The following is a 24,715-nucleotide window of genomic DNA, read 5'->3' as shown; positions in this document are numbered from 1 at the left end:
TTTCATCAACACTTCTGCTACTTAACTGAGGTTTAACTGACATGATCCTTCCTTAAATCTGTTTGAGCATTTTATTATTAGCAGCTTTTACAGCTCTTTATTGATATATTATGTGTTCGAGTTCTGTATTATTTTTTTTTCTGTTAATAATTTTATTCTGCATTTCCCTGAACTTCTTGTTGTCTTAAGATGATTTTTTATTGTATTGTTATTTGTGACTTTAGTTCTTAGTTTTCTGTGACTTCAGCTTTGTTAGATGTCCTCACCCTGTTTTTGGTCATGGTCCCTCATGACATTCTCTTTTTCCTTGTGTCCTTGTTCTTGTTTGTATGTGTTTGTGGGCGGGACTCATCACAGGTTCCCGTCTGTGGCCGAACACACCTGCTCCAATCACCCACCTAATGATCTAATTAAGAAGCCACTACTTAAAGTAGCTGCTGAGACTTTGTATTCACTGGATCATCGAGCTAATCGGTTAGTTAAAACCGTGCTCCTGCTACTCCAGAGCCTCCGGGCTAGAACCAGCAGACTGAGAGACAGCTTCGTCCATCAGGCTGTCAGGAAGCTGAAGTCTCGCCCTGCTCCGTCCCTCTCGACTCTCACGCACATGAACTCCAGACCTGTATCCAGCTCCTCCCTCCGAATCCAACACCGCCCTTTCACTGACTGCCCCACCCCCACTTGCACATGAACTCTGACACTAGTTGGTGTTTTTATCAGGTAGTATTCATTGCATTTTCCAATCGCACCTGTATGCAATCTTAACTTATATTATTGCATTACTGGAATAATCTTCCAGTTGATATTCCCGTGTCTGAATTCATTCAATCTTTTAAATTACGATCAATAACTTATTTATTTAACTTAGCACTGCCGAGTAATTAGCGCTCTGTTTCATCTGGTAGTGTATTTTGCACTTCCTTAAGTGATTTCAATTTTATGTAATTTTAATTTAGTTTCCTACTATTGTATTATTGAGAAGCACTTTGATGTACCTCTGGTCTTTGTGCTACATAAATAAAGTTGTATTGTATTGTAACTGTCGTACATACAGTGGCTTGCAAAAGTATTTCGCCCCCTTGAACTTTCCCACATTTTGTCACATTACAGCCACAAACATGAATCAATTTTATTGGAATTCCACGTGAAAGACCAACACAAAGTGGTGCACACGTGAGAAGTGGAACGAAAATCATACGATTCCAAGCATGTTTTACAAATAAATAACTGCAAAGGTAACTGTAAATAACTTCACTGTAAATAAATGCACTGAGCTGTAATCTCCCGAGTCCTGCACTTGAGTTGTCCAGGTCTGGAGTCTCACTGCCTGTTAGCTTTGACAGTTTTCTCAGAGCTTTTCTGGTAATTTGATTTGTGATAAAGATGACGGACACCCAGAGGAAAAAATGCAGATCTCTTCCCCTTCTTTCTAATTTACATTTTACAATGGTTGTGTGTTTATACTATAAAATCTAAGACTAGAGCACCTCCATAATGACTGCTAAAGGCTATTTTGCACTGTTTCAAGACTTAAAATAAGGCTGTTGTCAAGTGTGAAGCCTTACTGTGATGGCAGGTCCAGCAAAGGCCAGGCTGAGCAACATCAGGAAGGGGATGACCTCGTGGTTAGGGTCAATGTAGGGCAGGCTTAGGCTGCGGTCATGACAGTTGAAGCCAGACTTCACTGGCTTGAACACATCCGTCCACTCCAGGAAGTACAGACTCACCACAGATGAGACCAGGATGGGCAGCTACACACAGACACAACATCAGCAGACAGAGAAAATGAGGCGTTAGTTCAAAGTCATAAACAGCAAGAGCTTCAGCAGATTGCCACTGAATAGCTAAACAGCCAGTCAAAGCTGCAAATGCCCATATGAACCCGTGGGTCAATGAGCACATTAACATTTCATTTCATAATAAGAACAACAACATAGAAAGGTCAGGATGGATGGACGGTTATGCAAGATGGCACGTGGACTTAATTCCTCTTATTAATTACATCCCAACAAACAAAATGACAACCAGGTCTTAAGACAACATTAATTATAACATGTTCAGTTCAATCCCAACTATAAAATAAGGTCAGAGTTATAAATGTGGTATTTACTTTTTCAATTCAGCAAATGGAAGTACTCGCTGTACTGATGTGTAAGCAAAATACTCAACTAGTTACATAAATATCTGCTTTATACAGTGAGCTAGGGACATTGTTTTTAGCAGAACTGTGAAGCTGAGAGGAGGTTTATGTGTGCAAACGGGAGCATACTCGGTTTTCCTTTTGACATTCTTCACCAGAGTTCAACTGCCAGTGCCCAGTACCATAACATCTCCTAGGTGCCCAGCATGGCCCATCTAACCACACTCTGCTTGCCAGATGAGCAGTGGGTTTTACCAAGAAGAAAAACTATAATATGGGAAAAATATGAAGTACCATATTTGATATTGCTTTAGTGTTTTTTGTTTTCTTTCAGTCCATCTGTTTTATGAAACGCCACCGAGTCAGTCTGAGTGCATTTAGCTGGATTTGAGCAAATAGTGTGAATCAATCTGTGGTGGGGCGTGGTCTGCGTGGTCTTTTAGTGCCCCTCCCGAAAATCTCCCGGAGCCACCATTCTCCCGAATTTCTCCCAAATTTCCACCCAGACAACAAAATTCAAAAAACCATATCGCAGAATTCATAGCGCGGCCCAGCCAATTCCAGTCTCTAACAATGGCAGTAGCAACTTAGTTTTAATATTACTCTTATTTCTCTTTCTGGGTCGCAAAAAAACTTTTTAACATATTTTCAGGTGAGAATGTAGCTGTGTAAACTTCAAATATCTGAGCCGACTGACACATCGTCTTCAAACCCCCGCGGTCTTTCGCTACTCGGGTTAAGCATGATATATAAGTCACTTTGATAACTTAAAAATGTTATTGTTTGACTTTTTCAGTGTTTTATTTGTTCGTGAGTAAATCGGTTTGGCTGAGATTAAAGTTATTAGATTAGATTAAATTAAATTTAACTTTATTATTCCCTCGGGAGTAGGGATGGGTATCGTTTAGGTTTTATCCGATACCGGTGCCAAACCGGTACTTTTGAAACGGTGCCGGTGCTTAAAGAATGGAGAACACAAACTTTGTCCAAAAACCTCTCATGTTCAGCTGTTTTTTCGTAACAAGTCAACAATGTTAGTCTTCTCTGCAGCTATAGGGCATATATGGTATCACTCTTGGCTGGAAGCAGTGCTTAAACAATGGAAAAAACACAAACTTTGTCCAAAAACCTCTCATGTTTAACTGTTTTCCACTTTTTCTTTGGTCATTTTAGCCTTTTTGGCCAGGGTGAAGGGAGTATCTGCCATCAAACAAGAAGACAGCTGCATGTAGCTATGATGATGTTTGCTAGTTCACCTTACATGCATTAATGTAATCACGTGGTTAGCCTACTCAACGTGAATTACACACGAACAACATTAAGCTACTCACGCAGAGAAGAACGGCTGCTGCTGCATCATCATCCTCATCATTTCTGCTACACTGGCAGGGCTAGGGGCCAGGACTCTATTCTTCATCAAAGGAGCTTGCAAAGAAAAGCGTCTGGACTTCTTTAAGTTACTTGAAGACGTTTCACCTCTCATCCACGGGACCCACACCCAGTTTCACACCTTGGCTCAGGCGATTAGTATTTATTTAGTATTTAGTATTTATTTATTTATTGTCATTGTCAAGAACAATGAAATTGCGTTTGGGGCTTCCATACAACCCAAAAAAGAGAAGAAAATAATAAATACCCCTTAAAACCCAAGTGTATATATTTAACCCAGTGTGACTCCAATGCAATAAGACAATCCTTAGCAATAATGTTCGTAGAAATTCAGACAAAGACCTGAGAAACATGACAAAATACAACAATGCAACCCATTCAATATTATTGTACTGTGAGATATGATATCAGATATGATAGTTATCTATTTAAGAAAGAGGGGGGGGCAGGAGGGGGAAGAGAATAAAGATATGATGCACCAATGCAGACCAGTTCATTGCTATTAAGAAGTTGGATATGGTTATTGTCCGTGAGAGGGGGGCAGAGAGTTCAGGAGCCTCACAGCCTGTGGATACAGGCTGTTGGCCAGTCTGGATGTTCTGGCCTGTATAGACCTGTACCTTCTCCCTGAGGGCAGCAGATGGAAAAGGTGGCGCGCAGGGTGATGTTGGTCCCGCAGGATACTGTGCACCCTCCTCAGACAGCGAGTGGGGAAGATATTACTGATCTCTGGCAGACTTGTTCCAATAATTCTGCCAGCTTCTTTCACCACCCGCTGGAGTGCTTGCTGATCGGCCTTGGTGCAGCTGGGGAACCACACTAGAAATCCATACGTCAGAACGCTGCTGATGGCACAGTTGTAGAAGTTCAACATCAGAGATCTGGGAATGTGTGCGCTCCGCAGTCTCCTCAGGTAGTAGAGGCGCTGTTGGGCCTTCCGTACAACTGAGGTGATATGGTTGCCCCAGGACAGGTCCTCGGTCACAGTTACCCCCAAGAATTTAAAACTGCTCACCCTCTCCACCGCCTCACTGCCAATGAAGAGAGGCAGATGGTTGTTATGGCCCCTCTTCCGGAAATCTACAATGATCTCCTTGGTCTTTTTGGTGTTTAAGACCAAGTTATTGTCGTGGCACCATGACTCTAGTTGTTGCACCTCTGTCCTATAGTTTGTCTCATCATTGTTGGATATAAGTCCGAGCACTGTAGTGTCATCTGCAAACTTAACAATGAGATTGGACGCGCAGGAGGAAATACAGTCATGGGTGAAGAGAGTGTATAGCAGAGGGCTCAGAACACACCCCTGAGGGGCACCGGTGTTGACCACAAGGGTGGAAGAGGTGTTCTTACCCACTCTGACACTCTGTCTACGGTTAGTGAGGAAGTCCACAATCCAGTTGCACAGAGAGGAGTTAAGTCCCAGTTGGTGGAGTTTGGGACGGAGTTTGTATGGCCGGATGGTATTAAAAGCCGAGCTGTAGTCTACAAAGAGGAGCCGTGCATAGGTGTTCCTGTGTTCCAAGTGCTTCAGTAATGTGTGCAGCACTGTGGCGATCGCATCCTCGGTTGACCGGTTCTCCCTGTATGCAAACTGGTGCGAGTCCAGGGATGGTGGAAAAGCAGCTCTGATGTGTTTAATGACCAGTCTCTCCAGGCATTTGGCGGGAATGGGGGTGAGTGCCACAGGTCTGAAATCGTTCAGACATGTGACATTTGACTGTTTTGGGATGGGAACGATGGTTGCTGCTTTGAAACAGGATGGTAACAGTGAACAGGACAACGAGGTGTTATATATAGAGGTGAAGACGTCCGCCAGGTCCACAGCACAGTCTTTTAGCACCCGGCCCAGCACTCCATCTGGCCCGGCCGCCTTCCTGGTGTTAATGCTCCGGAACACATGCCTCAGCTCATGAGTGCTCAGGACTGGAGCAGGATCGGTTGAGGGGAGAGGGGACAGGACAGGGTCGGTGTTCTCCCTATCAAAACGGGCATAAAAGAGATTTAGATCCTCAACCAGAGTAGAACTGTCGGCTGAGGGTGATGGTGTTCTCCTTTTGTAGTCCGTGATAGCCCTGATGCCCTCCCAGACCTGCCTTGGGTTTGTGTTGTTCTCAAACCTGGCCTCGATACGCCCCCTGTGCTGCTGCTTGGCAGTCTTGATGCCTCTTTTCAGGTTGGCCCTGGCAGCACTGTATGCCTCCTGGTCCCCGGATTTGAAAGCGTTGTTCCTCGTTCGAATAAGTTGCTGAACTCCGTGTGTCATCCAGGGTGGATTATTAGGGAACACACGGAATCGTTTCCAAGTTGTTACATTGTCCACACAGAAACAGATGTAGTCCAAGACAGTGGAGGTGTAACTGTCCAATGCGACACGATTGTCAGTGTCCTGCACCTTGAATACATCCCAGTCTGTGCAGTGGAAACAGTCCTGAAGCATCGGAATAGCATCCTGTGGCCATGTTCTCACGGTTTTGGTTGTAATCCCAGTGCTCTTGATCTTTTGTGTGTATATTGGGTGTAGCAGAAGGGAGAGATGGTCTGACAGACCCAGGTGGGGATAAGCCTGGGCTCTGTATGCATTCGCCATGTTGGTGTACACCTGGTCCAACGTTCTATCTCCTCTGGTAGCATACTTCACATTACGGTGGAAATTGTGAAGTACAGATTTCAGGTCCGCGTGGTTAAAATCCCCAGCCGCAATAAAGACACTGTCCGGGTGTGCTACCAGGCTGTTATTGATGCTGCTGCTCAATTGTGCTAACGCTAGCTTAGCATTAGCATCTGGTGGAATGTAAACAGCGCAGATGTAAACGGCAGAAAATTCCCGAGGGAGATAGAATGGACGGCACTTTAACACCAACAGTTCTACCTCTGTACTGCACAGTCTTTCCGTTACCGTGACGTTCGTGCACCAAACTTGTGCGCATGCGCCAACCAGCGTGCAGCCTGTTACAGTCGCTCCTGCTTTTCTCTTAGTTTAGCTCTTTTTTCTTACGTATTCTTTTTTTTTTCTGACTTGTATTTTCCTCCGTTTTCTATCTCTTACTCAATCATGTGGATTGAGAGAGTTTTTGTTCTTCTGGTGGCCGTGGAACTGTTACTTTTATCATGGAACGGGACCGCGGCACATCTCCTACACGCACGGACTGTTTACTCCAGAGATCAGCTGATCGCCCTGATGCCGGCCGGCTCGCTGGCCAGGCCCGCAGAAGTGCCCGCAGAAGTACCAGCTGAAATTTGGAGGAAAACACATCGGGGATGCAGAGGTCAAGGACAGAAGAGAAGAAAAAAGGTGACGGTGAGACAGCGGAGGCTCGAAGCGAGGAGGAGGTTTAAACCGTGTCTGCCGTCTATCGTGATGGGAAATGTGCGATCGTTGGCAAGTAAAATCGACGAGCTCTCAGCACTGGTACGGAGTCAGAGGGAATACCGAGAGTGTAGCCTGATGTGTTTCACCGAATCATGGCTGCACCAGGTCATTCCCGATGAGAATGCTTCCGTGGAAGGCTTCCACACTGTTCGGGCGGACAGGGACAGCATCGCTAGCGGTAAGCGTAAAGGAGGTGGGCTTGCTGTTTTAGTTAACAACCGGTGGTGTAACCCTGCCAACATAACAATCAAAGAAAGGATTTGTTGCCCGGACACTGAACTGTGTGCTGTTGGACTCAGGCCGTATTATTTACCCAGGGAATTCTCTCACGTCATCTTGGTGGCTGTTTATGTACCCCCCTCTGCTAACCCCACAGCTGCATGTGACACTATCCACTCTGCCATAGCTCGGCTACAGACTCAGCACCCGAGTGCCTTTATTGTGATCTCGGGTGACTTCAACCATGTATCACTGGACAATACACTACCAACATTCAAACAATATGTGGACTGTCCCACCAGGGGAGAGAAAACTTTAGACTTACTGTATGCTAACGTCAAGGATGCATACAGCTCCTCCTCCCTCCCCCCACTTGGTAGGTCAGATCATAACCTGATTCACCTCACCCCCCGCTATGTGCCAATTGTGAGGAGGGAACCTGTGACCACCAGGACTGTTAGGAGGTGGTCAGAGGAGGCAATAGCGGAACTACAGGGCTGTTTCGAGGTGACCGACTGGGAAACACTCTGTGAGCCTCACGCCGAGGACATCAATGGGCTTACTGAGTGTATCACAGACTACATAACTTTCTGCACCGACTCCATTGTTCCAGCTCAGACTGTTCATTGTTACCCAAATAACAAGCCGTGGGTGACTAAGGACATCAAAGCCCTCCTCAACAACAAGAAGAGGGCTTTCAGAGGGGGCAACAAAGAGGAGGTGAGGAAGGTCCAGGTGTTACTAAAGGACAAGATCAGAGAGGCTAAGGACAATTACAGGAGGAAGCTGGAGTGGAAACTCCAGCAGAACAGCATGAGAGAGGTGTGGAGGGGCATGAAGACCATCACTGGATTCAGGCCAACCAACAGCAGGGGAGCTGAGGGAGGTGAGAATAGAGCCGACGAGTTGAATCTGTTTTTCAATAGATTCGACACCACAGTGTCTGCTCCGACCCCCACAACCTCACCTGCAGTCAGCCTGGAATCCAGAGCCACACCACTGTGCCAGCCTCTCTCTTCACATGTTGCCTCCTGTGAGATTCCTGACACCCCTCCCCCACCCATCACCTTCACTCAATACCAGGTTGAGATGCAAATGAGGAGACTTCACTCAGGCAAGTCTGCTGGACCAGACGGAGTGAGTCCCCTTGTCCTCAAGGCCTGTGCCCCCCAGCTGTGTGGAGTCTTTCATAAACTGTTTATGCTGAGTCTGAGTCTGCAGAGGGTCCCGGTGATGTGGAAGACATCATGCCTCGTCCCTGTACCAAAGACGCCTCGTCCCAGTGGCCCCCAGGATTACAGGCCCGTGGCACTGACCTCCCACATCATGAAGACCCTGGAAAGGCTCATCCTGGACCAGCTGCGACCCATAGTAAGACCACATCTGGATCCCCTTCAGTTCGCTTATCAGCCTCGTCTCGGAACAGAGGACGCCATCATCTACCTGCTCAATTGTGTCTACACCCATCTGGACCAGCCGGCGAGCACTGTGAGGGTCATGTTTTTTGACTTTTCCAGTGCTTTCAACACCATCAGGCCGACCCTCCTGGGTGATAAGTTAGCAGCGATGCAGGTGGATGCTTCTCTGGTGTCCTGGATTGTTGATTACCTGACAGGAAGACCACAATATGTACGTCTTCCACATTGTGTGTCTGACAAGGTGATCAGCAACACAGGGGCACCACAGGGGACTGTCCTCTCCCCCTTCCTCTTCACCCTCTACACCACAGACTTCAGCCACTGCACAGAGACCTGCCATCTTCAGAAGTTTTCTGATGACTCTGCGGTGGTTGGATGCATCAGCAGGGATGATGAGACAGAGTACCGGGCTGTGGTCGACTCCTTTGTCACGTGGTGTGAGCAGAATCATCTGCAGCTCAACGTGGCAAAGACCAAGGAACTGATCGTGGACTTCAGGAAGACCAGGAAACACTTGACCCCTGTTTCAATCCAGGGGGTCAGTGTTGACATTGTGGAGGACTATAAATACCTTGGAGTACACATTGACAATAAACTGGACTGGGCTAAAAACACCACAGCACTTTACAGGAAGGGCCAGAGTCGTCTCTATTTTTTGAGGCGACTGAGGTCCTTCAACATCTGCCAGAAAATGCTGAGGATTTTCTATGAGTCTGTGGTGGCCAGTGCGATCCTCTATGCTGTTGCATGCTGGGGGAGCAGGCTGAGGGTCGCAGATGCCAACAGACTTAATAAACTGATCCGTAAGGCCAGCAATGTTGTGGGGATGGAGCTGGACTCCCTCAAGGTGGTGTCGGAGAGGCGGATGCTGTCCAAGATAAAGACAATGTTGGATAACACCTCCCACCCACTCCATGACATGTTGGTCAGTCACAGGAGCTCGTTCAGTGAGAGACTGAGATTACCGAAAAGCACCACTGAACGACACAGGAAATCATTCCTGCCTGTGGCCATCTCCCTGTACAACGCATCCACTTAACACACTGTTTGCTGCTACAACTACACATGTTTCTTTTCCAAATATTTATTTATAAGTGACTTATGTATGTATGTATGTATATATATGTATATATTGTACTATTCTTAGTTAGCGTATTGTCTGTCTTGTCTTAATGTTGGTTTAAAATGGAGCACTGTAACAAAAAATAATTTCCCCCAGGGATCAATAAAGTATTCTGATTCTGATTCTGATTCTGATTCAAAAGTTGTTAATATAGATGCCCACCCCCCTGCCAGTCTTCTTACCCGAGTCCGCAGACCTGTCGGCTCGATAGGCGGTGCGGCCTGCTAGATCAATAGCCGCATCGGGAATGGCACTGTCCAGCCAGGTTTCAGTGAAAATCATGCACGAACAGTTATTAAAAGTCCGTCGAGTGGCGATCTGCAGTCGTATTTCATCCAGTTTGTAACGGATTGAACGGGCATTGGAGAGGAATATGGTCGGGAGTGGTGGTTTAAACGGACTAGTCTTTAGCCGTGCCCACAGGCCTCCCCGCCTGCCTCTCTTCTGCCTCCGCTCGCAACGTCTCCTCCTGCGGCTTGCTGTTGCGGGTAGCCCCGGGGGTTGCTTAACGATCTTCGGGGGGATGAGATACTCGGATGTTAGTTGAAGATCTCCACGGCTTAGTTGTAGTAGATCATCTCTGTTGTATTGAAGTAACCCCAGACTGTGTGAAATAATACCTAATACCACCAAAAGTGCAAAAGTGTAGGAGCTCCGGGCCGCTGCGTCTGTGCGCGCCGCCATAATGCACCATTATGCAGGGGCAGGGATAGTTCAGTAGGTAGAGTGGTGGCCCCATGATCGGAAGGTCGGGGGTTCGACTCCACTGAACGGCTACCCTGAGGTACCCCTGAGCAAGGTACCGTCCCTACACACTGCTCCCCGGGCGCTGCATTGGTGGCTGCCCACTGCTTCACTAGGTGAATGGGTTAAATGCAGAGGAACTATTTCCCCATGGGGACTAACACGCACACTTTACACTTTTATGACACAGGAAATAATTCCCTACGGTGACTTGCTCTCTTTAAAGTATAAGTACTATCTGCAATCGCTGTGCAGCCTTAATATTTGCAAATCCTAAAAAGAGTATGTCACAAAATCTGCATGACTTAGGGCACCAAAGTATTAACCATATACTTAATTTGTGCAGTATACTGTGAAATTTAGAATTAGATGTATTCATATCTATTACAGCTACTGTTATGGATGTGGATATTCTTCTGACCATGGCATGATGGCATGGCAAACAAGTAAGAAATTATGTACAAATGTATATTATCATCACTTACCATCACCACTAATACTCCACAGCTGAAGCCATCCTTCTGCACTGGATGGGTCAAGACACCTCCCTTCCATTTAATGTCCACCCATTCTGTTTTTGCGTGGCGGGTTCTCCTCATTTTTAAGTAATCACTGCACATTATTACAAAGCAGAATACAATTTGGTATATGTCATATTTCCTAATTTTAAAAAAAGATATTTTACAGAATTAAAGAGAATTTTATTAATTTTTTATTTATTTATTTTGTGGCCCGTCTTGTTTGGCTCTTTTGCCATCATAATTATTGTCTTAATAATTTGTTCACCTGATAATTTTTATTTAACCGTACTGATTTATTTTGCAAATGAGACCTAGCCAAGAGGATGCCAACAGAGAAACACGCATTGTGGGGCCAGGTACAAAAAGCTTCTACAAAAATGCAGTTGTAGTAAACTAACTTGTAAAGCCTATTTGCATATAACAAAATGTGTTGAAGCCTAAGTACCTGAATTTACGTGCAGCAAGTTTAGAGTCTTCCTCCTCTGATGAACTTGGGGAAGGATCAAGGAGATAAACAGTGTGATTCACTGCATTGATGAACTGTAGCAAAGATAAATCATTAAAACAATATTAATATATCGTCATTAAAAAATATACACAGGCTTTAAAGTAATAATCTTGTTGCTTACCAGACACTTCCAGTGTACATTTTTAATGTTAACAAACGTGACAATGGCCTGGTACTGATCGAAGTTTACCTGTCAGAAAACATTTATGTATTTCTTACAGTTTGTGGAATTCTATTAGCATTCAATCAGTAATTCTTTCTAAATGTATTTGAACATAATTATATGGACATTGGACAGTCATCTTACGTTCCGCAAGCTTTGGCGAGAAAGCTGTGTCCGATCACCAAAGAAAATCAAGCCCGCTGTGTAATGGTTCATAATGTAGATCCCCTTTTGCTCCTTTTTTGCCAGACAATGAAAAAGCCCTTCAATTACCTACGTAAAGAATTTTCATAAACACAAAGCTATGTAATTTATATAATTTAAATTGTGTTAATGATAAATAATTACATGATAATGTCCTTTTAATTGAATTACATTACACAGTCGAATTATTGTGGTTATGAGTGCTTAAATTAATCATTGATATACCTCGCCTGTTAGCCACAGGTGTGGTCGAAGGGTTCGCAGATCACGGTGGCAGATAATTATGGACGTACCATGGTTTGTTGAGGGAAGCACAGAAACCACAACCTCTGTGTCTCTTTTCTTCCACAAAGACAGGACCTCCTCATTAAAGAAAAACACACTTAACATACGATCTTACCAGCTATTGAACATGATTTTGTTATTTCTAACAAAGGTTTATGGACTGTTATTAACAATATGTCTTTGGAAAATTCATTCAAAATGTATCACTCCAAGTCTTGAATGGTAAATGAACTGGTTCTTATAAAGCGCTTTTCTACTCTTCTGAGCACTCAAAGCGATTTACACAACTTGTGCATTCACCCAAGCAGATTTTTCTAAGTGTGTTCTAAGTAACATTCACACACAATCGATGGATGCACTGGAGAGCAATTTATGGTTAGTATCTTGGATTTTTGGTATGCAGAGTTAATTTTCCCATACTCTAACTATGTTCCCGAATGCTTTTTCCCATTCAGTTTCTACTGAGGAAAAAATATTTATTTATTTAGTTATTCCCAAAATTTACCAAATAATCACTGCATTCATTTTGAATTTTGGTGCCTCCCACTTAAGTTAAGGTTACAACTAGTCAACCAAAATCCTGGATATTCACATCGAATGAGTTGAACATGAATATCAACATGTAAATAAATAAGATTTGCCCTTCATACACGTGTCCATGACTGATTACTGTGTCATGGAAAGGATCTTCTATGGAAAAAGAAGGCATTACTATTACTTTGATGAATCCTTTATGTTAGCAGTTGTCAATCCTACCTGGAATTCTGGAGTTTCCAAGGTAACATCCTCAACTCTACCAGTCTGCACAGGGGAACTCGGGGCCATAGAGGAAGCAACCTATATAAATATTGTGGACAAGAAATACAAAAAATGTTATGCAAAATATTGGTCTTTATATATGAACGATAAATTTCCCCAACATTTTATACCATCTTTGAAGATCTCCTGAAAGGAAATGGCTTGCGGAGTACTGTTACATATCTCCCCTTCTTTTTTTGGCGAGGTTCCTTCCATTTTTCTTCGTCCACTCTAAATTTCTGAACCAAAAATATGAGTCATTGAACATTGTTTAGGAATTACAAGTGAAATGCTGTGACAACATTTTCCTTAATTTACAATAAACCAAAACACACAAAAATGTCCAGTAAGACACACAGGTGCAACCAAGCTATAACATCACAATGTGGGGCACCTCAATATCCCACCACATCAAGAAGACTTTTTTTTAATGTTCCATTTTGAAACGGCAAAGCATTGATGGACATCAGCCAGTCATTTTGCAAACCTTTCTTTGAAGCATTCTTTTTGAGTCTTTGTACTCCTTCAGCAGCGCTGTGTGACTGATTTGATACTGGACAACAAAGTCATCCAGCCTGGTGAGCCTTCCCGAACATAGACGGATATGTTTCAGATCCCACTGGCTCTTCTCCATTATCCCCTGTGTTTTATTATTCTCAGTAATATTCTGAAAAATCAAATTAAGAAATCATTAAATGTGATTTTTTTTTAAAAAGATACACATTGTTGTTGTGTGCAATGTTGTATGATCTGCAATACAGATGACTCCTCTGGACCCGCCGTTTCTCAATCACACCACACAAATATGTATATATACTAAAAATCATGTGTCTTACTTGTCTCTTGATCTTGCTTAAGGCATTGTATTTGTTGTGGTACTGCTCATACATTTTCCCAGTGCCATGTCTTCCAAGGTCACCTTTGGATTTTGAAGATTAGACTAATATTGATGTGTGTAATTTCATTTTATAAACTAATTACTTGTCTACTTTAAAATGGCTTACCTAACATCATTGCAGACCATAATCCAGAAAAAGGAAGAAGATATTTGCTAATGTGCTCCATGAGCCCCTTGCTGTAGTAAGGGTTTGCCTCACCATCCATCTCCAATGATGTGTTGGAAATGAGCTTCTTAAAATGTCTCCCAAAGAGGTTGTTTCCCTTGACTCCCTAGCCAACAGACAAAACAGAATAATTATGTGATTTGAACATTGTGTGCACTCATCTTTCATATCTATAATCTAAAAACCCAACATTATGTTGTATAAAACATTTAAAATTACTCGTGAATTGTGATTATTATGCTATTCCAAAGTATTTAAAAAGATATATAAGAGGCAAAAGTTTAGCCTTTAGTTTTAATAAAAATTGACTTCAGTTTACCTTCAGGTCCTCATCAGCTTTTGAGTTTCTGTCATTGCCAGCAACACCAACATTGGCTTTCTGCATCAACAACTGAAGGTTGTGAAAATGTTTTTTGACATTCTCACCACTACACGGACTCCCAAAAACAACTGCAGCACTTTGAACCATGTCAGTGAGGTCTTTTAAGGAAGTTGCAGTAGTGAAGACTCCAAAAGTGTGCATTGCAAGATGGTAGTTCTTTGGTGCAGTAAACAGTAATAATGTTTTCCCAAATTGAAAAATGAAATGCCATGTCACATGTCACAATAAAAAAACAAACAAGTGAATACCGTATTAAAAGGACTACACTTACTACTTTTTACTCTTTGGCATTCTTCATAACATGACTAAGGCATCTGTGAAGAATTGGAACCTCGAAGTATTCCTTGTTTCCTTTCCCCGAAGCAATGTTATAATAATGATTTATTGTGTCAGAGAGATTTTTTTTGCAAAAGCTAAACAGATAGCTTGCATTAGGACCGTAGATCCATCACACATAAGCATTAAAGGTGAACGCATGGCTTTGCGCCCAAAGGCCCTTGCAACATCAGTCAGAAATGCTTCCAAAAAATATGTAATTGAGGCAGTGGTATGGTCACATGTTAAATATGTAGCCACTGGTAGGGGAGAGGATGTTTTCTGTGGATTTCTTACTACAAGTTCGTAAACATAGAAAGGAGGCGAACCCTTTCTTTTTTTTCATGATACTTCCTGTAGCATCCAAATAAAGTATGTCCTCCCAACAGCGGCTCTGGAAAATGTCAATGCTCCTGGAAGACCATAAAAAAACACCTTTTGAATGTAACATCACTTTCTGCAATACATCCTCTGGGTTGTTCTTCTTGTTTGCCACCATTAACTGGAGACTCATAATCTCATTATGATGAAGACGACTTTTCTTTCAGATTTCCAAGGCTATGTTTCTCAACACTTGAGGAGTTGGAACTTCATCTCTACACCCCGATTGCACAACATCATCATCCATTTTGCTCATTGTTTCCAGATACATGGCTCTAGGTAATTGCTTTTCCAATTCATGGCCAATTTTATCTCGCTTATGATCTCTTACAGGTCTTCTTCTTAGTTCATAGTGGTTGTGCACACATTCGAGACCTTGTAAATTGACTTTTGCCTTTAGATCGTCTTCATTATCTACAAGGAACAATATGGAAACACTGTCCGTATTCCGTCTGAAATCAGATTTGTCCACTGTAGTCCCTTGTATCCTCTTTTGGATCTCTTATTTTTTATATTAGTCCATTCTTTCCTTTTCAGGAAAAAAAAATTGTTGCAAGTGGGACCCTGATTCTTATGAATCCATCATCAGATGAGTTGCTGTTAGGCTAAAAAAGAGGAAAAATTTATTTTGTGAGAAAACATTTTGTCCATGTTACATAACTACTGTAATATCAGTAAATATACTTGAAATACTTGTGTATTTTAAGTATATCAACAACCAGTGTTTCTAATATCAGAATATATAGCAAAAATTCATGTTGAGAAGTGTCATGAAATATAAATTTCATTCTATGTTACAACATTTGATAAAATTCTTTATTTAATTCTTTATTTAAATGTGGTGAATACTTGACAAACAAAGTAAAAAGAAAAAAACCAAAAAGACAATTATAAATTAAAGGGCCTTTGAGATGTCATTCAAACTAACACCATTGCACATCAAAACATAAATGTGAGTAACAGAAAGAATAAAAAAAACATTTCAGAATAATTCTAAGGTGGAATTACCCTGTGGAAAGAGGAATTTTCCATTTTAGAGCATTTTGAAATCACTGAAAGGTAGGTCAATTATGGACAATTTGAAAGGGCTTTTATTTTTGAAAGCAAAATCAGAATGACTTGATATTGATATGGTATCACTGTGGGGCTGTATACTGTTGATCTGTTTTGTTTTCCAAGATAAACAGATTCACCTATGTTACTTTTATGAAAATAGTTATATTTCATAACATTACAAATACAAAGAAAAGATTGTGTCATTAATATGTAAAGACAAGAAATCCACTTCAGTAAATTTTAATAAATAAAATCAGAATGACTTGATATTGATATGGTATCACCGTGGGGTTGTATGCTGTTGATATAAAGTGGAATTACCCTGTGGAAACAAGAATTTTTCATTTTAGAGCATTTTGAAATCACTGAAAGTTAGGTCAATTATGGACAATTTGAAAAGTCTTTTATTTTGGAAGGCATAATCAGAATGACTTGATATTGATATGGTATCACTGTGGGGCTGTATACTGTTGATCTAAGGTGGAATTACCCTGTGGAAACAGGAATTTCCCATTTTAGAGCATTTTGAAATCACTGAAAGTTGGGTCAATTATGGACAATTTGAAAGGGCTTTTATTTTTGAAAGCAAAATCAGAATGACTTGATATTGATATGGTATCACTGTGGGGTTGTATACTGTTGATCTAAAGTGGAATTACCCTGTGGAAACAGGAATTTTCCATTTTAGAGCATTTTGAAATCACTGAAAGGTAGGTCAATTATGGACAATTTGAAAAGTCTTTTATTTTGGAAGGCATAATCAGAATGACTTGATATTGATATGGTATCACTGTGGGGCTGTATACTGTTGATCTAAGGTGGAATTACCCTGTGGAAACAGGAATTTTCCATTTTAGAGCATTTTGAAATCACTGAAAGTTGGGTCAATTATGGACAATTTGAAAGGGCTTTTATTTTTGAAAGCAAAATCAGAATGACTTGATATTGATATGGTATCACTGTGGGGTTGTATACTATTGATCTAAAGTGGAATTACCCTGTGGAAACAAGAATTTTTCATTTTAGAGCATTTTGAATCGTTAGACGATTAAGTCAAATATCGGCAATTTCAAAGGGCCATTACTATGAAAAGCAAAATCAGACTGACTTGATATTGATATGGTATTACTGTGAAAAAGACTGCGGTTGGAAAGTGTTGATACAAAGTTCAAATAGTATTTGGAAATACGACTTTTGCTTTCAAGAGCATTTTAAGTCATTGAAAGAGTAGTTCAAAAATGAAGATTCACAGGGCTTTTACTTTGAAATCCAAATTAAGATGGCCTTGATAGTGACAGGGCACAATTAGGATACAAGGCTGTGTCATATAGATCATTCATTGGAGTTTGTAAAATAAAAAAAGCCTAAATTATATGTTATTATGTTCTTAACATATCTGCTAATTCACTCGAAGTTGGCTTTTATTTTGAAATCTGGTTTCCACATCCATTCCCGTAATACTTTGAATACACAGGGAACGTAAAACAAACTGGAGGCTGGCTTGACTGCAAGTCTCGAATTGGAGGCTGGCTTGACACCAGTAATACAAGCTAGCGTTTACACCGTAACTTTAAGCTAGCACCATAAAGACGGTAAAACACGTAATAATAAATGCATCTTAAAGCTGTTATATTAGCACTCTGTGTATTACTAAGATAACCACATTAACATTACTGACACTCGCTTTAATAGTCATTCTATAAATGCTGTCCGTTTAAATGGTCTTACCTGTACACACTGCATATCCACCGGATTCCAGCCAGAGTGGATTCTGGAGTCTTCCACGCTCCTGTTAGTGATCCTCCATCTGGATGGATGAGAACAACCTTCTGAACAATCTAGCAGGAGATGGCCTATATCTATGGGACTGATTTGTGCTAATAACGCCCATTGTATGGACTGATAACAGCCGAAGCGGGTGAATAAAGTCACCCAGTAGCTAGCTGTGCCATTACCCAGCATACATCACTCCCTCCATATATGCAATAAACGATACAAAAGTAATAGCCTATAATTGATATATCTGCTGTTTCTCAGGTAGTTGCTTACATTATATAATTTATTGTGTTCAGTATACGTCACTACAATGTGATTTGGAAAATGTCTAAATATACCGACAACAGGCACTTCCGCAGCAATCTCTTCAATCGGAGGACCCTTCACGTCAATTCCCGACGCGAGGGGGTACCCTGCACGTCCATAAGTAAAGCAGAGGGAGCCTGACCATGCGTCACACGTTTCACGAGTTGGGAGTGAGAACATGTTGTTTTATCACTGTGTAACTGAGATCAATTGAAAGCCTGCATGCGCTAGTACCTCTTGCCACAAGTTCAGAGAATCCTTTGCGGTTTTACCCCTGAATGATGTCACATTTTTGGTGGGCCGGTCTCTAGTCAAAATGCCCGGGCCGATTTTTTGTCCCAGTCCAGCCCTGTGTGTACTGCCTTTTGTTCCTGGAGAAGGTATTTAACTGAGAGCCATGCTAGGCTCAGGGAGACTCTGCTGACCGTCTGCCCCGCGGTCATGCAGGGACTTCATCAAGCTTGGTTGTCTGTTCTTTGTGTGTTTGATTAAAGAATGTTAGCTACCGCTCACCGCTCGTCTGCAGGCTTTATTTACATGGAAAACTTCCACAACAGGCAAAAAAAAAGCTTTTTGCTAAAACAAAAAGATTTAGAGCAGAAGTTTTTTGCACTGCATTTTAAAATGAAAACATATTGCATTTATTTAAAATTAAAGACAGAGCAGAAAGTGTGTTACTGTTTTACATCCACAGACACACAAGAAAAGAAGCAGGCAACATGAGGTCAAGTTATGGCAATTTTATTTGTGTATTTCAGTTTTTAAAAAACAAACAAACGTCCCAAGAAGAAGGATGGGGAGAAAGAAAGGTGGAGAGAGGAGGAAGAAACTATCGAGATGCTGCTGGGTCACTTCTTCCTCAGCAGTCTGCTCCAGAATCCCCTCCTGTCCTCGACTTGCTTTTCTTTTGCCTTCAGTTCTTTTAAGGTTTTGTTGAGCTGCTCCTCGGCATCTTTAAATTTTTCTTCCAGCTGCTGTTTGGCCAGTTTCACTTTGTGTTTGAGGAGCTCTTTAGCTTCCTTTTTGTGCTTTCGTATTTCTTTAAGTGCGTCTTTGCAGTCTTTCTTGGTCACCCCAGAGCCGGTCATTTCTTTCTTTCTTTAAGTGTCATGGTCTCCGTGCCTGTCCGGCCGGCCCCACAAGGCTACATTTGCTGTTTCGGTTCTCTCTCCCTCTGCCTGGGTGGGGCTCACTGTGGGCTCCCGCCCTTCGCCCTGACGACAATCACCTGTCATCACCGGGAGCACTATTTGAGGCTGGAACACACATCCTCTCGTCGCTGGATGATTGTACTACTGACGTTAGTGTTCTCCCTGCCGTGTGAATGTGTGTGAGTGTGGGCAAGAAGACATGAGCGAGTGTGAGAGAGCTACCCTGTGATTCCCTGGAGTTTTAGATTCCCTTCACTGTATATATATTGTGCACTGGAACTGTAAATAAACTGTATTTTGGAGACATCTACCGCTCTGCGCTTGAGTCCCTACAACCAGATCGTGACATTAAGTGCGTCTTTGCAGTCTTTCTTGGTCACCGCATTTCTTTCTTCAATACCTTCACCTCAATTTTCTCTTCTGCAAGTTCTTCTTGCATTTTCATCAGTTCCTTCCTCATGTTTTGAGTGTAACTCTTTGTATCTTCCATTTCTTTCTTTGCTCCCTGTATTTTAATTTTCTCTTCCTCCAACACTTTTTGAGCTTCCAACAATTCTTTCTTCAAATTTTCAATCTCATTTTCTGCCTCGTGTTTACCTTTTTGTCTCCTCTTCAAGTTGTTGCTTCACATGCAGTAATTGCTTCCTTAGTGTTTCAGCTTCAGCCGTTACATTTGCAGCTTCTTGTGTTGCTAACTGCATTTTCCTTTTTTCCTCTTCAAAAGCTTCCTGCACCTCCTGTAATTCCTGCATCACATTTTCTGCCTCATTCTTTGCAGTTTGAAATTTATTTTTGGCTTCTTGTGCTGTGCTTTTCTCTTCCTCCAATGCTTTTTGAGCTTCCAACAGTTCTTTCTTCATGTTTTCATTCTCGTTTTCTGCCTGTTGTTTTCCCATTTTCTCTCCTTTAAGTTTGAGACCCACATGCAGTAATTCCTGCAATACTACTTCAGTTTCATCCATCTTCATCCGCTTTATCCGAGGCCGGGTCGCGGGGGCAGCAGCCTAAGCAAAGAGGCCCAGACCTCCCTCTCCCCAGCCACCTCCTCCAGCTTATCTGGGGGAAATACCAAGGCGTTCCCAGGCCAGCCGAGAGATATAATCACTCCAGCGTGTCCTGGGTCTGCCCCGGGGCCTCCTCCCGGTGGGACATGCCTGGAACACCTCACCCAGGAGGCGCCCAGGGGGCATCCTTGTCAGATGCCTGAACCACCTCAGCTGGCTCCTTTCGATGTGGAGCAGCAGCTGCTCTACTCTGAGCCCCTCCCGGATGGCCGAACTTCTCACCCTATCTCTAAGGGAGATAGGGTGAGACATTTCTGTCGCTTGTATCCGCGATCTCGTTCTTTCGGTCACTACCCACAGCTCGTGGCCATAAATTGAGAGTCTCGCTTTTACACGCAGCTCCCTCTTCACCACGACGGACCGGTGCAGCGTCCGCATTACTGCAGCTGCAGCCCCAATCCGTCTGTCGATCTCCGGCTCCCTTCTCCCATCACTCGCGAACAGGACCCCGAGATACTTGAACTCCTCCACTTGGGGCAGGAACTCATCCCCGACCCGGAGTGGGCACTCCACCCTTTTCCGGCTGAGAACCATGGCCTCAGATTTGGAGGTGCTGATCCTCATTCCCGCTGCTTCACACTCGGCTGCGAACCGTTCCAGTGCGAGCTGGAGGCCCTCACCCGATGAAGCCAACAGAACCACATCATCCGCAAAAAATCAGAGATGAGATTCTGAGGCCACCAAAGCTAAAGCCCTCCGCCACTTGGCTGCGCCTAGAAATCCTGTCCATAAAAATTATGAACAGAACCGGAGACAAAGAGCAGCCCTGGCGAAGCCCATCACCCACCGGGAACGAGTTCGACTTATTGCCGGCAATGCGAACCAAGCTCTTGCAACGGTTGTATAGGGATCGAATGGCCCGTAGCAATGGGCCAGACACCCCATACTCCTGCAACACCTCCCACAGGACACCCCGAGGGGCACGGTCGAATGCCTTCTCCAAGTCCACAAAACACATGTAGACTGGTTGGGCAAACTCCCATGCACCCTCAAGTATCCTCGAGAGGATAAAGAGCTGGCCCAGTGTTCCGCGACCAGAACAAAAACCGCATTGTTCCTCCTGTATCTGAGGTTCGACTAGCGGATGAACTCTCCTTTCCAGCACCCTGGCATAGACTTTCCCAGGGAGGCTGAAACTTCAGTTTCAAACTGTGAATTTTTAGCTTCTCCTCTTGATTTTTCTGCCTCTTCTTTTAATTTGACATTTTCAGCCTGTATCATTTGAAATTGTTCTTGCAGGTTAATCAGCTGTACTGTATTGTATGGTGAAGCACTCGCCGATCCTCTTCTCGTTCTCCCTCGATTCATTTTGGCCTTTTAAACAAAGGAGCCAACGTATTGTAGAGGAGTGAAGTGAAGTTTTCGATGTTTCTTCGTCAGCTGTCGTTTGTCCTGCACAGAGATGCTGCTGTAGATGTGTCTCTAGCTTTGTCTGGATACAATGAAACATGCCGTAACTGAGTGCTTGTGTTGCACAGTTCTACTAAACATTCCATTTCATGCATGCTCCGCCCACATAGTCAGGAATGTCAGGTGCTGCATCACCAAATGCTGCTCCCGTTGCCTAGCAATAACAGCTGTTTACTTTTTGGGGTCTGGTTCATTGTTTAATAAAGAAAACATGTCCAAGTACTGGATGCTGAGGCTCAGCGCATATTCTAGCCTGCTGTGTGGGTGGGCAGCTAGAAATCACTGGTGGGCAATATGAGTGAGGAGAAAACTGGAGCAGCCAAGCAGGGAGCTGCAGGTTGCTGGTTTGAGTCTCTGTTCAGATGCTGGTGTCTCCTCTCTCTGAGATGTCTGCAAACAGTCCCAGATAAAACAATAAGGATAATAAACAAACACGTGACTGAAATAACAATTATGACTCTGATGTGTTTCATGTGTAGCAGGATGGCCTCTATACAGCAGTCGCTGCAAGCATCCACATCACCACACTTACGTTTCTTTAAGCAGGCGTGCTGGGCTCCTCCTAAGGAAAGTTTGAAACTTCATTTCCTTCATGCTGGTGAACTTTTTACCAAATATTTTCATCAAAGCTTCTCCATCACTGACAGGGATTGTTTGGATCTTCACACTCATCTCCACCAACCCTAAAAAATGAGTCTCACTTTGCTCATATAATGCCAGGAGTGTCTCCATATTTCACAAAAGTCTATGCAAACATGTAACAGTATCCCATATTCATATAAATATTATTGATATTATAACAAAAGCTATCACCAACACAATTGTCCCAAGTGCTTTTGTTTATTAGTTATTGCAAATGCTTGATTGCAGTTCTTGCTACATGACAAAACCACTTATTAGTTTTAGAAGGAAATGACTTTTTCTACATGAGGTAAAGTTGGAGCTGTTTCCCCAAACTAAATGAAATCATCATTTAAAAAACTACAATCTGTATTTACTCTGAACATCTGTGTTAACATTTGAAATTGGAAACATGTAAGTGTAACAAACATGTTAAAACATAAGAAATCAGGAAGGGGCATGTATAGGGATTTCTTTTACTTATGTATTAATCACATTATTTTATTGTATGATACCTTGGTGCCACTGGATTTTAACATGTCTCACACTCATACAGTAAGACAAATGGTGGGGGTCTAGTAAGGAAGTTGGGGGAAGCAGACAGCTCCACAGGAAGAGTCTTTTGTCTCTTTGTGGACTCTGGGGGGTAGCAAGGGAGTGTGAACCTTCTTCTTGTCCTTAGCGGGCGACCACCGGCGGTGGTCTGCCGCGTAACCAGTACGCTGCTGTAGGTGCCGCAGGTTCTTTTGCTTGACCAACGATTATCTTCCACGCTTTTTGATCTAAGGCGATGGTTCTTGCCTGCTCGAGGTCAAGTCGAAGAGCCTTCAAATCATCCTGGATTTGTTTCATCCTTGTCTTCTTTGGTGCATTTCGATGCACCCTCCAATCGGTGGGGCGGGTCAACCAGAGTAGGCCATGGGGGTAGCGGCTCGGGTCCATTCGACAAATGTGGCCAAACCAACGGAGTCGACGGCGCTGGATTAGGTCGCCGATCGTCGGTTGGCTGCCGCAGCTGGTGAGGATGGTGTCATTCGAATGACGGTTGCGAAGGGAAACGCCGAGCATGCATCTAAGGCAACACATTTGGAAAGCTTCGAGCTTGCTCAGGTCGTGTTTGAGCATTGTCCACGTCCCTGCACTGTAAAGTAGAATGTTAGATTTGTATTGTTGATTGTCATTTATGCTTAGAAATATTTACTTATATATGCTTAGAGTTTTGTAATTAGTTGTAGATTGGTAGAGGTTTTGATCCTTGATAGTCTGCAAACTTTGTGTGTATTGGACAGCACTTTGGGAGCATGAGAGGTCATACCGTGTTTTATTGTTTTATGGTAGGATTAACGTAGTTGCGTCTGTTCTAGTCTAAGTGCTTTTCTGTTTAGATGACCTGCTGGACTTCCTTACCGGGGGGGTCTAGTCTACCCTCTTCCTGACCAAGGATGTTTGACCCTTTGATCAGCAGTCCACACACACACACACACACACACACACACACACACACACACACACACACACACACAGGCAAGGTACTCTTTGTGTGTATGTAGACGTCATATGTTAATGAACTTATGCATATTCATGTAACCTCAATAAAAGAACAGTGGTACGGGAGAACGGACGAGACCAACTGGAGTCAAGCGACTGTCCGGTTCTCTCCCGTGCACGAGAAACATGAAGAAGCTTGCCTACTTGTGTCTTGCTTTGCAGTGTAATTATATTGTCTTCAACGTTCCAGCGGATGGGTTCAAGCTACAAACCTATCATTAATTGGTCCTTCAAGAGCCGGAGCCCTGGAATCGCATTCACCGAGGGGAGGAGGGACACGCTGAAAGACTGACGTCAGCCAGGAAGTTCCTGTGGATTCGCGGTCTATCTTTCTCCTCGATGAATGGCGATCGGCGGGATTCGAAGCTGATATTACACGCTAAGCAACGCCAAGTAAGTTTAAAGAGGCCGACTCTATAACCGTGTCGTTGTGCAGTCTCCGCCATTTTGTGAGGCGTTGAGAAGTTCGCTGCTTTGTGGAGCGATAACTGGGTTAGTGTCCCGAAAAAGAAGTTTTGGTTAAATCGCCCAAGGGCCCAAGCGTCCGGTGAGTGTCCGGTTTTGAAATCGCCCTGGGTGTGTGTCCCGAGCGTCCCTTCATTGGGTTTTGTCGCGCGAGTGGGTGAGCGTCCCACGACTGGGTCAGGGTCCCGAGCGGTCCGGTGTGAGTCCGGAGTAGGCCTATTTTGTGTTGTTGTCATTGTCGTCGTCGTCGTTTTTGTTGTTGTTGTTGTGTGAGTGTGTGCTGAGCAGAACACG

General features: G+C 43.2%; 2 protein-coding genes and 1 pseudogene across 2 annotated transcripts in view; all 3 read right to left on the bottom strand.

The window, feature by feature from the left end:
* The window catches only part of LOC146566611 (phospholipid phosphatase-related protein type 4-like), a 32,605-nt gene extending 19,102 nt beyond the window's left edge, over positions 1–13,503 (bottom strand). The window contains exons 1-9 of the mRNA XM_085286157.1: positions 13,370–13,503; positions 13,014–13,121; positions 12,841–12,921; positions 12,025–12,159; positions 11,740–11,868; positions 11,554–11,622; positions 11,370–11,464; positions 10,889–11,015; positions 1,566–1,751 (exon numbers count right to left, since the gene is read on the bottom strand). Of these exons, the coding sequence (XP_085142283.1) occupies positions 1,566–1,751; positions 10,889–11,015; positions 11,370–11,464; positions 11,554–11,622; positions 11,740–11,868; positions 12,025–12,159; positions 12,841–12,921; positions 13,014–13,121; positions 13,370–13,384 (945 nt within the window). The 5' untranslated portion in view covers positions 13,385–13,503. The remainder of the gene's footprint in view (positions 1–1,565; positions 1,752–10,888; positions 11,016–11,369; positions 11,465–11,553; positions 11,623–11,739; positions 11,869–12,024; positions 12,160–12,840; positions 12,922–13,013; positions 13,122–13,369) is intronic.
* LOC146566608 (uncharacterized) overlaps positions 1–24,715 on the bottom strand; it is a 183,448-nt gene that overhangs the window by 94,399 nt on the left and 64,334 nt on the right. The window lies entirely within an intron of this gene.
* On the bottom strand, positions 14,257–19,773 carry LOC146566610 (uncharacterized; annotated as a pseudogene).

Source organism: Mchenga conophoros, linkage group LG9, assembly GCF_057382185.1.
Source record: "Mchenga conophoros isolate Kocher_MC1m ecotype Shallow Benthic linkage group LG9, M_conophoros_male_GT1.1, whole genome shotgun sequence".
Classification (NCBI taxonomy): Eukaryota; Metazoa; Chordata; class Actinopteri; order Cichliformes; family Cichlidae; genus Mchenga; species Mchenga conophoros.
The sequence above is the reverse complement of the archived record's forward strand: the minus strand, read 5'-3'. Positions and strand labels throughout refer to the sequence as shown.